Source organism: Schistocerca gregaria, chromosome 1 (genome assembly GCF_023897955.1).
Source record: "Schistocerca gregaria isolate iqSchGreg1 chromosome 1, iqSchGreg1.2, whole genome shotgun sequence".
Classification (NCBI taxonomy): Eukaryota; Metazoa; Arthropoda; class Insecta; order Orthoptera; family Acrididae; genus Schistocerca; species Schistocerca gregaria.
This window is the reverse complement of record NC_064920.1, coordinates 783,748,925-783,765,388: the sequence shown is the minus strand read 5'-3', so window position 1 is coordinate 783,765,388 and position 16,464 is coordinate 783,748,925. Positions and strand designations below refer to the sequence as shown.

At 36.3% G+C, this 16,464-nt stretch overlaps 1 protein-coding gene across 2 annotated transcripts in view; it reads left to right on the top strand.

Moving 5' to 3' along the window:
- Positions 1 to 15,043: 15,043 nt before the first annotated feature.
- Positions 15,044 to 16,464, top strand: part of LOC126269060 (ubiquitin carboxyl-terminal hydrolase 8) — a 228,810-nt gene continuing 227,389 nt past the window's right edge. For both annotated transcript variants that reach the window (XM_049973962.1, XM_049973963.1), the window contains exon 1: positions 15,044 to 15,689. In XM_049973962.1, coding sequence (XP_049829919.1) covers positions 15,586 to 15,689 — 104 coding nt within the window. In that variant the 5' untranslated portion in view covers positions 15,044 to 15,585. The remainder of the gene's footprint in view (positions 15,690 to 16,464) is intronic.

Genomic DNA, 16,464 nt, shown 5'->3' with positions numbered 1-16,464 from the left:
TTGATGAAGATGGTGACTGTCTTGCTGCACTCCAGGATCTCTCTGCTAAGCAGATGAAGGACGCCAAGGTATCTCAAATTATGCTTGCCTTAAATCGGTCAGAGGAAGTGAATGGACAATTTAAGGTAGTTAATGGATTACTTTGCAAGAAAAACTTTGATCTGTTTGGAAAGAGGTGGCTACCAGCATACCTAAACACATGCGCTTAGATGTTCTACAGAAATTCCATGACACATCTGAGGACGGACATTTTGGATTTACTAAGACATACAATAGAATCCGCAACAGATTTTTCTGGCCAGGTTTATTTAGGAGTCCCTGTCACTATTTGTCGCACTGTTGAGTGCCAGAGGAGAAAGGCAGTTCCTCAGAAACCACCTGGCCGACTTATACCAATTCCACCAGCCGAAACGCCTTTCCAGCGTGTTGGGATTGCCCTCCTCGGACGACTTTCAACGTCTGCTAGTGGCAATAGATGGATTATTGTTTGCACTGATTATCTGACATGGTACGTCATTACGAAAGCTATGAAAACAGCCAAAGCATCCGAAGTACCCAAATTCATCGTGGGATGGACGACATTGTATTGAAATATGGTGCCCCAAGGTCGTTACTTACGGATCGACAGAAAGGTTTTCAATCGAATCTTGTGACGGAGATAAATCATCGGTGCAAAATTACTCATCACATGACGACTGCCTACCATCCGCAAACTAAAGAGCTTACTGAACGTCTTAATAAGACCTTGACCGACACGCTAATGCTCGTCACTGTTGAGCAGAGCAACTAGGATGAGGTGCTACACTTCGTGACGTTTGCCTGCAACACCGCCAAACAAGACACCACAGGATTTACGCCATTTTTCCTGGTGCGTGGGCTGGAGGCGACCATGACGATGGACACTGTGTTACCATTACATCATGATGACGTGGACAACGACTACATCGGCCAGGTGTTAACCAGAGCTGAGGAAGCACGGCAGTTAGCTCGACTCCGCACGCTGCAGGCTCAAGAAAACGATCGGCAAAGGTATGACGCGAGCAACTGCCCAGTTGTCTACCAGCTGGGTGACCTCGTCTGGATCTTCACTCCCGTTTGGAAGGTTGGTGTCTCTGAGAAGCTCCTCAGGCGCTACTTTGGATCTTGTAACGTTGTAAGACAGTTGTCTGATGTTACTTATGAAGTTGAAGATTTGGACCCCGACACAAGACGACGAAATATCAGAGATATGGTCCACGTCCTTCAAATGAAGCCCTATAAGGATCCTACAACCCAGGCCAAATTCAAAGCTTCAAGCGACAGGCAACAAGCGGAAAGGTGACGAAATTATTAATTTTAATAAATTTGTATTCTATATGAATGGAAGCCTTATTGAAGAAGCTCAACAACGCTAACAACGCTAATTTGCTTGAAAAAAATTAGTGAACTGCATATAAATATTTTATATAACATTTCTGCTTATGTATATTTGATTGTTAGGCATGGAGAGGAAATGAATTTAACATTATTTTGTCAGAAAGATATTTGAAATAAATTAGTGGTTGGGATTTTCAATTTTTTTGAATTAGGGAATCTTAAAGTTGGGTATTAAGGAATAAAGTAACTTAAGAATGATGATAGTGAACTTCATGATCTAGAGTTTTTTATTTAAATTTTTTCAGACCTTTTATGTATATTTGCTGATGTTTTTTTTAATTTGTGGGAGCTTGAGAACAATGTTACCAAAGTTGCCCCAAATACTCTGAATGGGTTTACTTGGTAGTCAGATTTAGAGATGATAAAAATTAAATTGTTTTATAAAAGCAGATGAGAGAAAAGTGTTTTATTACCTTTGGTTTAATTTAGGGCTCAAATTACTTCTTAAATTAATTCTAATGCGCTCAAAATTGATGTGTATTTTTATAAAGCCATAGTTGTAAGTAAATGCATTGGGTGTAGTTGGTATCTTTTCATTTTCCACCCTCTTTTGATGAATTAGTTTACTTAATTTTATTTTAATTCAAAATTAAGTAAGTTAATTTTATTTTAATTTTTAATTACTTTTATTTAATTTTTAAAAAAATTATGTAAGAAAATTTTAAGTTGTTAATTAATCCACATTAAAATAAAATTAATTGAATTAATTTATCATAAACAGGCTGTGGAATAAAAACATGCCAAATGCACACAATATACCCACTTACTACTAACTAGGGTTTAAATTTGAACAGCATGAAGAATTTAACTGTCGTATTTAGTTATAAAAAATCGTACAACAGCAACACAATTATGAAAGATACTAAATCTTTGATGCCACTTCCATTTATAGGACACTTGAAGTACTTAAAAACCTATCAAAAATGGATTCTCCCACTACTTAGAACTTGAAATGATCAGGTAACATACAATTTACAAGACTTTATGCACTCATGAAGTCATTTTAATGTCACACACATACTCACTGAAGACTACATAATGTGCTATTGACTTTCGTTAACATTGAATGCTGGGTGCTTGGGAAACACCATATTTTATTCCTCAATTTTGTAATCAAGTCTGCATGTTCAAGGCAATGCCACATTGAAGATTTATAAAAACACGTCATTTTCGGTACGATTGGTTATACTTAAATGTCACAGAATGGCATATTACCTGTTAAAGTCTTCATGAGGTATGTGAGCTACAGTTCAAACGCTGGACTTTCACTATTTCAAGGCCAGCTTATACTGGCTGTCATGGCACCATCAACTCACCGCACTGTGGTGTCAAGGTATATTCATGCTGTGCATCATATCATGTCACGACATGTTAAGTCAATTCAAGTCACGTGATCTCAACGTGCATGACTGTTCTCAGCTGCTACTTCCTTAGGAATTGTGATCTTCATTAGATGATTTCAACTGTTCTTACACTGTAGCTTAATACGAGGATGCTAGTGTCTCAATTTGTACGAAATTGACATTTATTTGACTTAAATGGTTTGCAGCTTGCGGAAGAACGATAGCTTGTATACTAGTGAAGGAATGCAGAAGGGAAAAACAAAGTGGTCCGAAAAATGTTATTATGTTGAACAGAAAGGGAACATCACACACTATACACTATACTTTGTTACGTGAAACTGCATCTACAATCAGTAAAAGTAACACAGTGTTACAAGCTGCCATCACATCCTGCGAAAAATTGGTTTGTTAAGCTTAAGTTTAGTTTCCAGTCCAGTGGAAATTTTTGTACAGGAGCCATATCTCCCTCGCACCTTTTCCTTGAAGATTTATTGGTTTTCTTTACATTTTGAATTTGGCTTTTAATGGTTCAAGTGTTTTATTTGTACTGGGGTTAGCTAGTGAAACCTCATAAATATTGATCACTGATGCTTGCAAAACAGTTTCCTGCAGAACCAGCAGAGCCAATTACGATAAATAAGCCTCCCACAAACACATATCTAAACAAACAGCTGTTATACATTACTTGACATATACTTCACAAAAAGGATTTTGCCACTGTTTCATTGTCTAAAGGTGTGAGGCAGTTTCTTTATGCAACATTACAAACGTCTGACAATGTACAAACAAATTTCACTTACCAATCGATCTGATTCTATCCACTGTACTTTTTCACTTCAAGCTGAAACCACACTGTAGTCCATTTTGCTGTAAAATATTAAATATGGCACTGCTATGTATAAAAATCCTCTTTCTAAGTATAGTAGCAGGCATGTAATTTGGTACACTCTTGTTGTACAATTCAGATGGGTGCCTCACTGCTTCAATTAATCTTTCGTCATTTATTATAAAATTATAAATTTTAACAAAAGAAATAATTGAACAAAACAATTTATAACAAAGAACAAAAATAATGAACAACAAACAACTGATATCACCCATGACATATATAGATGTGTGCATGGTGTGTATCAAGAGGAAATGAGTCTGCTGTTGATCATGTGATCAAAACTTTCTCTCCACGAAATATTGACAGTGCAACGAAATGACAGGGCAACGTGTGTGGGTAGCACAATTTGAAATGCACTGCAAAGTGTTTTGACATGACATGATGTTTTGTGATTGCCATTGTAGTGTAGTGGTTATAAGCATTGAGTTACAAAATTTAGGATAACTATGAAGGTGGTTCATGCTTGGCCTGGCCACATGCAATTTTTTTGCATTTGATTTTGTAAATTGTTGTGGGATTGATTTATTAAGTTAATAGAAATATGCTCCTTCTGTCACATTCGATGTAACATACAGAGTGCTCTCTCTCTCTCTCTCTCTCTCTCTCTCTCTCTCTCTCTCTGAGACTGTCAGGTGTGAGTTGTCATTGTCAATAATTTTCAGATTACGAACTTCCAGCATGCTGGAGTAACTTGGATCAGCAACTCGTGTAAATCAATAGAACGAAAAACTAGTCGGAGTTACAAATATTTTATTTTTCATTCAGTGCCTAGTTTCGGGCCAAGACCCATTTTCAAATCAACAGGGCAGAAAACTAAATTTACACTCATACATAATACAGTTATTACCAAATTCACAAGCAAATGCCAAAGATACAGAAAATATCGTCCTAAATTTATATAACAAAGTCTAAAATGGCATTTCTGAAGATGTCAAGTACTTAAAATCACTGACGAGTAGTACACAACAGCGCCACATATTATAAAATTGTATGCTATATATTACAATTTTGTAATATTGTTGTAGGTTATGCAGATTAACGTAGCTAAATGACAGGTAACAACTACTTAAGGGACAAAATAAACATATGCTTTATTCGCACAACACATATTAATACATTTGACTGACAAATTACATTACGTTACCCCATCAACAAACACGGAACATGTATATTCCACAGAGTCTAATGCACTCTGCACATCATATCTTGTGCGCCATTATGCACACTGGAAGATGTTTGTTCACATATCCCCAAAAGTCTCCCTTGAACAAATGTTTTTCAGATACTGAACACTATACATCCGAGGTTAAACCATAATGTTTCACCAGCTTCTGAAATTTGTCCTCACTGAGAGGCTTGGTTAGGAGATCAAATAACATTTCTTCTGTGCACAGATAAGTGAGGATTATATTCCCCTGTTCCACATGATGTCTTGTAAAGTGATGCCTTATCTCAATATGTTTGGATCTTACACTGATGACATTATTTTTTGCAAGTTTAATAGCTCCCGTATTGTCACAAAATACCACAGTTGGCTTTAATGTTGGAGGAGATTCTATTTCACTCCTCAGTGTAAAAATCCAAATAGCTTCTTGGATAGTGGAGGACAAGGCCATAAATTCAGTTTCTACAGTACTCAATGCAACAGTTCTTTGACTCTTACATGACCATGATATCAATCCTCCCACTGATGGAGTGTCTGCTTTCCAACTCATTTCCCCAGTCTGCATCACTGTCTCCTTCCACAATTACATTTCCACTTTTAGAACATTTTAACTTATAATCAGCAGTTCCATTTAAATATCTGAACATTCTCTTGACTGCCACCCAGTGCATTTCTCTGAGATCACTGCAAAACTGGCTTACTGCATTTGTGGCAAATGTAGTGTCTGGTCTGGAATTCTGTACTAAGTACAGTAGACTTCCTACAGCTTTCAGATAAGGTACACTTTCCTTATATTTCTTGTCATCATCAGTTATTAGCAGTTTTGCATTATTTTCCATAGGATTAGAAACAGGTATACAATTTTCCATATTGAACTTTACTAAGATCTTCCTTGTCTTCTCTGTTGGCACTTCTTAGAATCCTCATGCCTAAGTATTAATTAATTTCCCCTAAATCATGCATATTAAATTCTGACTGTAACTGTTCTTTAAAAAAGTCCATCTGGCTTTCACTATTGGTTAAAATAAAAATAATCATCTACCCATATGGCCATCATTGCATTTTCTCCATTGCTCCTTTTCTGATACTTACTGGGAACTGCCTTTGACTATAACATGCCTAGTTTTATCAAACTTTTATGCAAACATTTATTACAGCAATGGCCACTTTGCTTTAATCCATACATGCCTTTCCTCAAACGGCAAATTCTCCTTTTCCCTTGATAAGGTCGCTTAACTTCATCAGGTGGAATCACATATATTTCCTCTTCCAGTCTTCCATTCAGGTAGGCTGTTTTCACATCCATTTGATGAATTAACAAGTCTTCCTTTATTGCAAGAGCCAAAAGGTCACTTAATGATGAATACTTCGCCACTGGAGAGAAACTTTTATTACAATCTATTCCTTCTTTCTGGGAATATCCTTTAACTACCAATATGGTTTTGAATTTTGGTATAGCACTCTCAGGATTTTTAATACTAAACACCCATCTTGTTCTTAGTGGCTTTTTATTTTCAGGCATGTCAACCCATTCATATGTATTATTATCCACAAAAGATTGCAGCTCCTTTTCAATAGCCTTTTTACAATCTTGAGCATTTGAACTTGCTAAAGCTTCATCAACTGTGATTGGTTCATTGTTAATTGTTTGGGCAGTATACATTTCATAATCTGGATATTCTCTTGGTTTTGCTATATGTGAAGACCATCTTAAAGTGACTTCTTCTGTTGACTGTTCTTCCTCAATTTGATTCTCGGATAGCACATCAACTTTCTCTTTATTCTTGTCTTCCTCTGTTTCAGTTTCCATCTCTGTTTCAGCACTACCACATATTATGCTTGGTTGCATTACTGTATCATTTTTACTACTTTCCTTTATTTTAGGTCTATAATCCTCCAAAAATACTACATATTACTACTTATTATCTTCTTATTCACAGAATTATAAAATCTGTAATCTTTTGAATCCTCACATTAGCCAACAAAACTATATTTTTGAGATTTTACATCCCACTTTCCTCTTAATGGTTTTGGAATCTGAACTATGGCTTCACATCCAAAGACTTTTACGTGGTTTAGATTCAGTTTCTTTCCAGTCCATACTTCATAAGGTGTCTTGTGTCTCACACTTTGGAAGGTGATCTCTTAATTAAATACACTGCTGTTGACACAGCCTCTGCTCCAAAACACTTAGGTGGTTCACCACTGATTAACATACTTCTTGCCTTTCTTATAATGGTTCTGTGGGCTCAGTCTGAAACTCCATCCTGAGAAGGACTGTAGCGATTGGTAGTCTGATGCCTAATACCCATTCCATTAAACTGTTCTTTAAACCGTCTGTTTACATATTCTGATCCATTGTCTGATCTAATAATTTTAATTTTCCTCCCAGTCTGTCTTTCGACCATTTTGCAATAAACAACAAATACATCATTCACTTGATCCTTGCCACTTATAAAATAAACATGCATGTATCCTCGAAAAATCATCTATGAATATCAGGAAATAGAAGCTACCTCCTAAGGATTTATTGTCTGTAGGTCCATAGAAATCTGAGTGTATACGTTGTAAGACTTCGGTAGATCTGTTCTGCCTCGATTTCCATGGCAATCTAGCCTGTTTCCCTTCCAAACACACCTCACATTGAACGTTATTCATTCCATAATTTTCCATCCCAGTTGTCATATTCTTCAGTAAAGTCATACTTTTCCTATTCAAATGTCCAAGTCTCCTATGCCACAAGAAACCGTTTGCAGCATAAACAGAGCGATTTCCTGTTTCAGCAGTATTTTGAACTGTACTCACTTTGTAAATACCTCTTACAATACTTGCAGTAGCAACAATATCACCACAGGAATCTATCACTTTGTCTCCCTCTATATCGAAGATAACTTTATTACCCTTCTTTATTATTTCGCTTACTGACAACAAATTAGTTGCAATATTTTTTACAGAATGTAGATCATGAACAGTAACAATTTCCTTTACCCCATTCACAACCAAATTAAGATCCACTTTTTCTGTCCGTTCACACATTAACTTAGATTCATCAACTGTGGAAATTCCAATGTCAGTCTTTGACTGAACATCATACAAACCTGACGTATTTTTGGTAAAGTGCACAGATGCTCCTGAATCTAGGAACCACTCTCCATTATCGTCACTCGCTTCATTAAAAGAGTAAAAAACAGAAAATGCCTTTCCTTATCATTAGTCTTTCTCTCAGGACTACTAGAATTAACATGCTTCTTTTCTTTTATACTTAACTTGTCGTTACACTTTGAAGCAATATGTCCAATTTTCTGGCATCTGAAACATCTTATTGGCTTCTTCTTGTTGTACTTTGAGTATAAAACCGATGCTGTTTCTTTTTCAGGAGCATTACACTCTGGTTCATTCTTCACGTCCTGTAGAACCTTTACTTTAACACTATCCTCTGTAATGGGTATTACCGAACTTTCCAAACCCATAACCATTGGCGAATATTTCTCTGGTAGTCCAGCTAGCAATACTGTTCCAATCTGTCCATCCAAAATTTCAAAACCAATGTTCCTCAGACGATTGGAGATTGAAATTATTTTATTCACATATTCATCCACGTTTTTGCACTTATTCAATCTTGTGGTTATCAGTTCACGAAGTAATCCTACTTTTCTGGTTAACCAACATCTTCAAATGCGTTTTTCAGTTTGTCCCATACCTCCTTTGCTGATGTTGCCTTTTCTATGTGAACATAATTCACTGCATCTATCAAAAGGATTAGTTTTGATTTCGCCTTCCGATCCTTAGTAGAAACACTTGATTCCATAGGCGCCAATTTACCGTTTACGGCATCCCATAAGTCATCCAAGTGCGAATACGCCTCAATGGCAAATTTTCAGGTCGTGTAATTTTCACGCTTTACAAGCCGCCCTATTTGCGGTATCTGTGTTATACTCATTTCACAGTTATTTTCTTCTTTGTATAGTGTACACAATCCAACTTTATATGAACTTCCGCACGTTTTTTGTGCAAATACACGTTACCATTAAGCTTATTATTTCGCTTTAATCCAGTAGCTGGGCCAATAACCTGTTGTAGTTTACGCAGATTAACTCAGCTACATGACATGTAACTACTATTTAAGGTACAAAATAAACTTAAGCTTTATTCACACAACACATATTAATACATTTGACTACCAAATTATTTTACGTTGCCGCATCAACAAACACGGAACATGTATATTCCACAGAGTCTAATGCACTCTGCAGATCATATCTTGTGCTCCACCATGCACACTGGAAAATGTTTGTTCAAGTATCCCCAACAAGTATGGGTCGTTTGTGGCGCTGCTGTGTACTACTGGTCAATGCTATTAAGTACCTGACTCTATTTGGTAAAGATTTTTAAAAAAAAAGCACAAATGTTATTGTGGAATTGTACAGTTATTGTATGAATTCTTGTATTCTTGGTGCTGGAGGAAAAATTTTAATAAATGAAAAGAGTTTCCTATATCCTGGTAGGACGCCCCCTTCCTGAGGTTTCCTTATGACAATAAAAGAAGGAGTAAACTGCACTGTCAATGCACATTACACATTGTTTGAAATCTCCAGAAATGCCTTTTTCGACTTTGTTATGTAAGTTTAAAACAACATGTTCTGTATCTTTGGATTATACTTAAGAATTTGACAACAACTGTTTTATGCATGAGTGCAAATTTGGTTTTCTGCCCTGTAGGTTGAACTGAAAATCGAACTCGGCTCGAAACTAGTCATGGAATTAATAATAAAACAATTGTAACTTGGTCTGGTTTTTTGTTCCATTGATTTTTATAAGTAAGCATGGAACACCCAAATGCGAGTAGATATTCACATGTTGATCATCTGGTAAAGCAAACTACCATTCAGAATAAAAAGCATATAAAAGACTAACACATTTTAACATAACTGAAAGATAACTTAGTTTCATACTTCTGTAAAGTGTATAAAAGACAGTTTATGAGCTATTTCTTTCAAAATACTCCTTTTCTAAACAAACTTCTTCAATTAATGTTCTTCTTTAACCACCAGTACTACGCTTTTTGTCATTTTATTGGAACAAATTTTACTAATAGCGACGGATTTCCGAGAGATCCTCAACGTGTTGGTGTTTTGAAACAGCATTTACTCTTTCAACATAAGTTGCTGCTTTAATCGTCTGCTAGATTGGGTACCCACCCTTTATAATTAAAGAACAATTCCTGAATCCAGTTTCAGAGTTTCTAAAAAATAAGCTTATTTTGATGAGATACTTCAATTACATTGTTGAATACCGGTATATACATAACAGGATTCAATGCCAGCTGGCTTCAGCTTTTTTTGCTTGTGAATCAGTAAGTCATCTCGCTTTCATGGTTGATGGCGGAGTATTAGAAAAAGTAACTTCTACAACTTTTTCAGTAGTTTCGGAGTAAAATCCTGTTAATACTATAGTTTCTCCCTTATCCACAGCCCAGTTAACATGAAAGAAAAACTTTATGCAATTATAAAAGATGTAACTTCGAGGTTGATATACTGTGCAGTAAAGAAAAAAGGTAATCTACAGTTCTCTCTACTAAAGATGAATATTATCGTTTTGAGCACCATGTTCGCCTCTTATGTTATGAACTAAGCAATCATGAAAGTCAGTGGACAGCTCTTTCCATCTTCAATACAGCATGTGACATCAGTATGACCTGACGTTTGCAGAAAGTCTTGTGAATTATAGGCTTGCCGATATGACCATGAAAATCACTATACGACTTCAATGATCTAAACTGGGTATGTACACGTCATAGTGACACCACATGGAAGTTTAAGGCCCATCCACTAGAGATCAGAAATGCAGTCCAATGAACTCGCTTTAAAATCGCCTGCAGTTAGTCTGACTTCATCTCTGATCTCGCTGTCTCCATATACTCGGAGACTTGACTTTTGAGTCTCCATCACTGCCCTGTAACCAACAACATATCACTTGACTCTTTTGTCAGGTACTCCTGTACTATGCCATCGCAGAAAGGAGAGCTAGTATACGAGTTCACGAGTACAACCAGGCACTCGCGATATTGGCGCTGTCTATAAATAGTATAACTTCAAGGTGCCAACACCCACCCTCTGTGGTTTTCTGTCCCTATGGGAAGACTAATCTTGGATACTACTGTAGGGATTTAGATACGGTTTCATTAATAGGTAGACTGATTCACAAGAACCATGTGTGTATATAATGTAATACCATTATACTATATGGGTCTGGCCATAGGTAATTAGTGCCACCCATGCAAATCCATGGTGGGTCATTGATAGTTTACTGACACTGATCTGTTAGCAATGAATAGTGACTTTTGACAAGAAACCATGAATGAGATGACAGAACATGTAAACAGAATGCAAGGATGAGGTGGTTTCTCTGAATAGTGATTAAATATTAAAATAAACTTAGAGCAGTTGTCAAAAAAAAAGAAAAATGGACTAGATGTTTATAAGAAACTGTTGATGAGGATCATTAAATTTAAATAACATAATATTACTTTAATACCTGAATAGTATGAATGCCAATTGATTTACATCAGAAGTACAGGCCATTTTCACTGTGAGCCAATAGAATCTCATTCACAATATGGTGGTCCAGACAACTGTAATGTTCCGTAACAACTAAACCTGCAGCACTGGAGTTCCTCTCTCTAGATCCACTTGGAATGCACAGTATGCTCTTAGCTACATGTGGCAGAGAGGGTACTGTCGTTTAATATTTTCCCCCTATCCAAGAATATCAGTTTTGGCCTCTGCATTGTTTTTTGGTAGGAAAAATTGAGAGGTAGAATGATACTTTGCAGTGTTTGCCCATATGGCCCAGGCTTCTTGCATACAACTGTACCCTCAACAGTTGTGGCAGATTCGATGGGCATGGTGTACTTTCATGTGAACCATGAATAACTAGAAAGAACAGATGTCGCAATTTGCAGTAACATTCACTTGTTATCATGTTCCACAAACAAAGAATGTTAATTGTTCACCCAGCTGAAATGTCTGCATACAGAGCATCAACCTCTTTGAAAATTTAACTGTGTCTCCAGCATCAAAAGATCTCAATATAAGGGACACAACAGTGTTGCGATCTTGTAGTACAAGTGCAATTTAATCTTATCATTACTTCTATGTAACTTCTGAACTTTAATTTAATTAATGCCATGGTGTCACTCTCTAATTCATTAGGGCTCAAGTACTCATCCAGAATTATACATCGTCAAAGAAGTACTAAATTGAGAAATGGATAGTTGTCACATTCTAGATCACTACTAGCTCCTTTGAATCGCTTGAAGAACATGGCAAGTTCTTTTAGTGTATAGTCATGTGTATTCTAAAGTCTTCTTGTGGGACTAATTCCCTAACCTCAATCAAAGGATCACACACTAAAACTAGCGTGTCTAATAAACTGTTGTGTTGGACTTTGATCTCTTGTTTAAGTGATTTTGTGAGTCACTTTGAGAAACTAACTCTCTTACAATATGCCACTAGTGCTTTACATGAGTTTACTGTCTCTCCTAACGAATTAGCTCTGGCTGCGATGTTAAAAGCTCTAAATTAAAATTATGTTTGAGCAAAGTGCTAAGACCACAAGATGTACAAGGAAGTCTTGTGATACCTGTCAGACATGTCACTGTATTACAACCTTGATCTATTATGAATGGTGCTGATTTCATTAAGTCCCCAGAAATTGTTAAGGAGTCGAAACGGCGAACAAGCTCCAGTAAAACGGCAACTGCTGTTTTTTACTTATCAGGAAATAGGTTTGTAAGTAATACTCTGCTCTCCCTAAGCCATAGTTCACTAATAGTGGATACAGTCACAGACTGTATGTTATTTTATGTGTGTCCTCCATCTACGAGATATCAGTCTTGAAAGAGGCTCTTTTATCGACAGTAACAACAATAACCCGTGGAACCAGCATCTTCTTAACAATGTCTGCAATTACAATTACTCTATTCCTAACTGTACTTGGACATGGTAGTATAGAATCCACATCAATGTCACAATGCACTACAGCTCCTGCACTTATGAGTGCTTGGGCTACCTTTTTGAAACTAGAGCCATGAATCTTACTGAATGCTCTAATATCTTTCCAGCATATGAGTGCCACTGAATCATATATAGCACACTTCTTGGTTGCGGGTACACAATAGTGACGCTGATCTGAGTCCTGTTTTCTTTTTTTGGATCACATACTATTCATGGCGGAAGCAGATTAAACAAGAGTGTAACGTTTTTTGGGCTTTACAGACTTCATACGTGTTCCATCTGCCATATACAAAACTCTTTCTCTTCCAGACATTTGAAATAATCTAAAGTCTATCATGTAATTTTCGTTCTCCATTTTTTATGAACTCAGAAACCACAGCTTTGTTAGAGTCAGTCAATTTTGCCCTAGCAGTGCTATACAACACAGCAGGCTAGTGCATTGAACTTCTGTATTATGTCATGATTAGACTTAAAGTCTGTACTTGCAATAGATCACCGCAAATGTGGTATTTTCACACTACACAAATTACAATCTGCTACTCACCCATCATCTGTTGATGTAGAAAAAAAAGTTTCACTGGCAACGACTGCTTTCTCGTGCAGCAACCTCAAAGTTTTTTTCATTACTTTCATAAATACATTAATCCTTGTTCCATAGACCATGAATACAACATTTCGTGATGATATGATATGTGTCACTTTGACAGAAGTTTTCTTTACACAAAAGAATTATTATTATTAGTAATTATTATTATATTTTTTGCAGTTTCTACTTCATATCATTTATTCAGAAATGGAAGAAATTCTATTACGGACTTTGTTGCAAAAACCGAAAAGCAAACAAAATTTCACAAACAGAAAAACAGATCAGAATTTTCTGCACAGTGGATGTTTAAGGAAAGGCAATTTTCACACATAAATTTACCTAACGAGCTGCAGGGCGAACTTACAACTGGTGTAACTCTTTTCAGATAGATTTGGAAGCGCATATTCATAATTCCTAGTATAATACGGAAAATATGAGGAGAGAAATTTCTCCACATGAGCAGCTGAAGATGACATAAAGATTCCTTGTGATAAGAGCTAGAAGCATGTAGAATATGCAATTGCAATTTCGAAACAAGCATCCAACACACGTGAGCTATTTATGCTGTACTGAAGGATGATTTCATGAAGGCAAATAAGGTACTATACCATAGTTCTGACAAGTTACAGATAATATTTTTACACTTTCAGATATGTTTGAGAGACAGTATATCCTTTGGAATTATATATGTGTCCAATAAGCTAGAGTTAAGTTTTTTCTAAGTCGAAATTTTCAGTTCCCTGTTTGAAGTGTACCAGCAACTTTGCACCAGAATATAAAATTCCATTCTGTATTTTAGACAGGGATTATACCTGGAAAGTTTTACTTGCAATATGGTAATCATCATTTTTACAGTTCACCTCTAAATCTCTCTTCCTATATTAGGAAGTAAAAGAAGTTTAATAAAAACTATGTCCCTGAGGGAACAGTTCCAAGATTTTCCATTATCAGCTTCATACAGTATTTTGGCTCCATTCTCCTTTAGAACAAATAGTGCCTATTTTTTGCTACAGTGTCATGGTTCACTAGATTATGGCATAGGACAGTACTGAGTGAAAGTATGCTAGCAATCCTTCAGCACTAGATTGAATAGATTTCATTACTATGCTTAGCTCCTTTCTGTAAACAATTTTCTACGACTTTTCTTTTAATTATGTGCAGTTTCCTTGTTTTGCGTTCGGCCAACCACTAGTATTTTCTCTGTAAAAAAATTATAAACAGCTGCCTTCTTATCCCTATCTCTGTATTCTCTTCATTTTAATTTTCCACAGGCGTGTGTGACTTCTATATATTTCGATAAAATTCGATGATCAGCTATGTAGAACACTGTAGCTGTTATTTTGAAATTCGCTGTCCGAAGTGTACACACAGACGAGAACACTTGACTGAACAAATAACTGACTCAAATACGTTTTGGCGCCAGATTAACAGTGATCTCCTGTCCATGCGATCCAGTGGTCTGCGCAGATGTGACATGAACTCACAGATTTGAGCAATTTCGCTCAAACCTCCAACTTCAAACTCCATATTTACGCTCATATCTGCGCAAATCCGTTATTCCCGCGCAACGAAATGTCTGCGGAGATTTTGTGAGCGCAGACTTTTGCTCAGACAGCTCGTTGCGTGATATGGGCCTTACCAAGGTGAATCCGCATCTTCCTGTAATGTTTACGAAATAACCGCAGTTTCTTCTGTACTCTTAATTTTGGTTTTATTTTATTTATGGGGAAGTATTTGAATACTATTTAATTTGTGTTACCTTTATGGTGGTGCCTTTTCACTTGTCATGAATTTCTCGTTCTTTAGATAATCTTTCACTTTTGCAGATACACACAAGATCAGTTCCGTCTACTTCGAGTATAACTTCGCTGAGTCGGTAAACGGATTAAACTTGGGTGATCTTGTTAGTGTATGTAAAATTATCTTTGGCGTGTATGAGAAATAAGACGATGAAAATATTTGCGTTGTGCATTAAATATGTGTGTTGATGTCCACATCGGGGTATAAACTTCGGCGGGTGGTTATTTCTTGGCTATACTTGACGATTGTTTTTTTCTTTTTTTTTTTTTTAATGATACGACGTTTGTATTTGTTGCAAAGATTTGTAAAACGAACTGCTGCATGACAGTTGTGACAGATCGTCGTACAAGTGTTTCGACAAGCCATAAACAATGCCGGATACAAGTGTCAAGCAAATATATTTGGGAAAATGCCTCAATGACTTGAAGCCCATGCTGGATTGTGGAAAAGATATTATGGGCAGAAACCCAGAAATGTGAGTAGAAAGTGTTCTTACGTAATATATGCAAACACATTTTTTAACTTTGTTGATAATAGTACAGAACCCAGCCTTGTTAGCAGTGTAGAATCCGCCCGTATTGTATGGTGAATAATCGTAGATTAAGGAGGAAGATTAAGTATGTCAATGTAACGTATGATATAGCGCGTAGTCTGTACGAAGGGTAATGGGAACAATGATGAAATAGAAAAGACAGTGTCGCCCAACTATTGTAATTTAACATCAGCGTGTAATGTCTGTCATTTTCAAAGGCTACTGTTAACTAGGTCTGTGCCTGTAAGAAAATGTAGGGATTTGTGATAATGGTTCTGTAAATTACAGATTAGCTCACGCAAATTTCTTTATTGGCAACAAATATTTGAAGGCATAAACATGCTACAAAGTGGAATTAAAAACAACATGTATGACAAAGCTACTACAATTTTTCCTGTTAGGCCCTTATATACAATCTTTAACCCTTTTTACCTCCATTAGGTTCAGCTGGAATAGTATGGGTATAAAGAAACAGCATTTTTAAGTTTAATGGCTTACAGCTTATTACCATGATACAATATTGTGTGAATTTTTCATAAGTTAACTATGTGACCCAGAATATTTCTGTTGCATTTTAAAGTATGATGCCCCTTTCTTATCACAATTATCCTGAGTTGAACTATACCCAATTGATCCCATGAAAGGGTTAATTTGAGTACATACTGTACTGTTTAAGTTAAACATACTATAATCTACTATAATGCCACACTTATCTGAA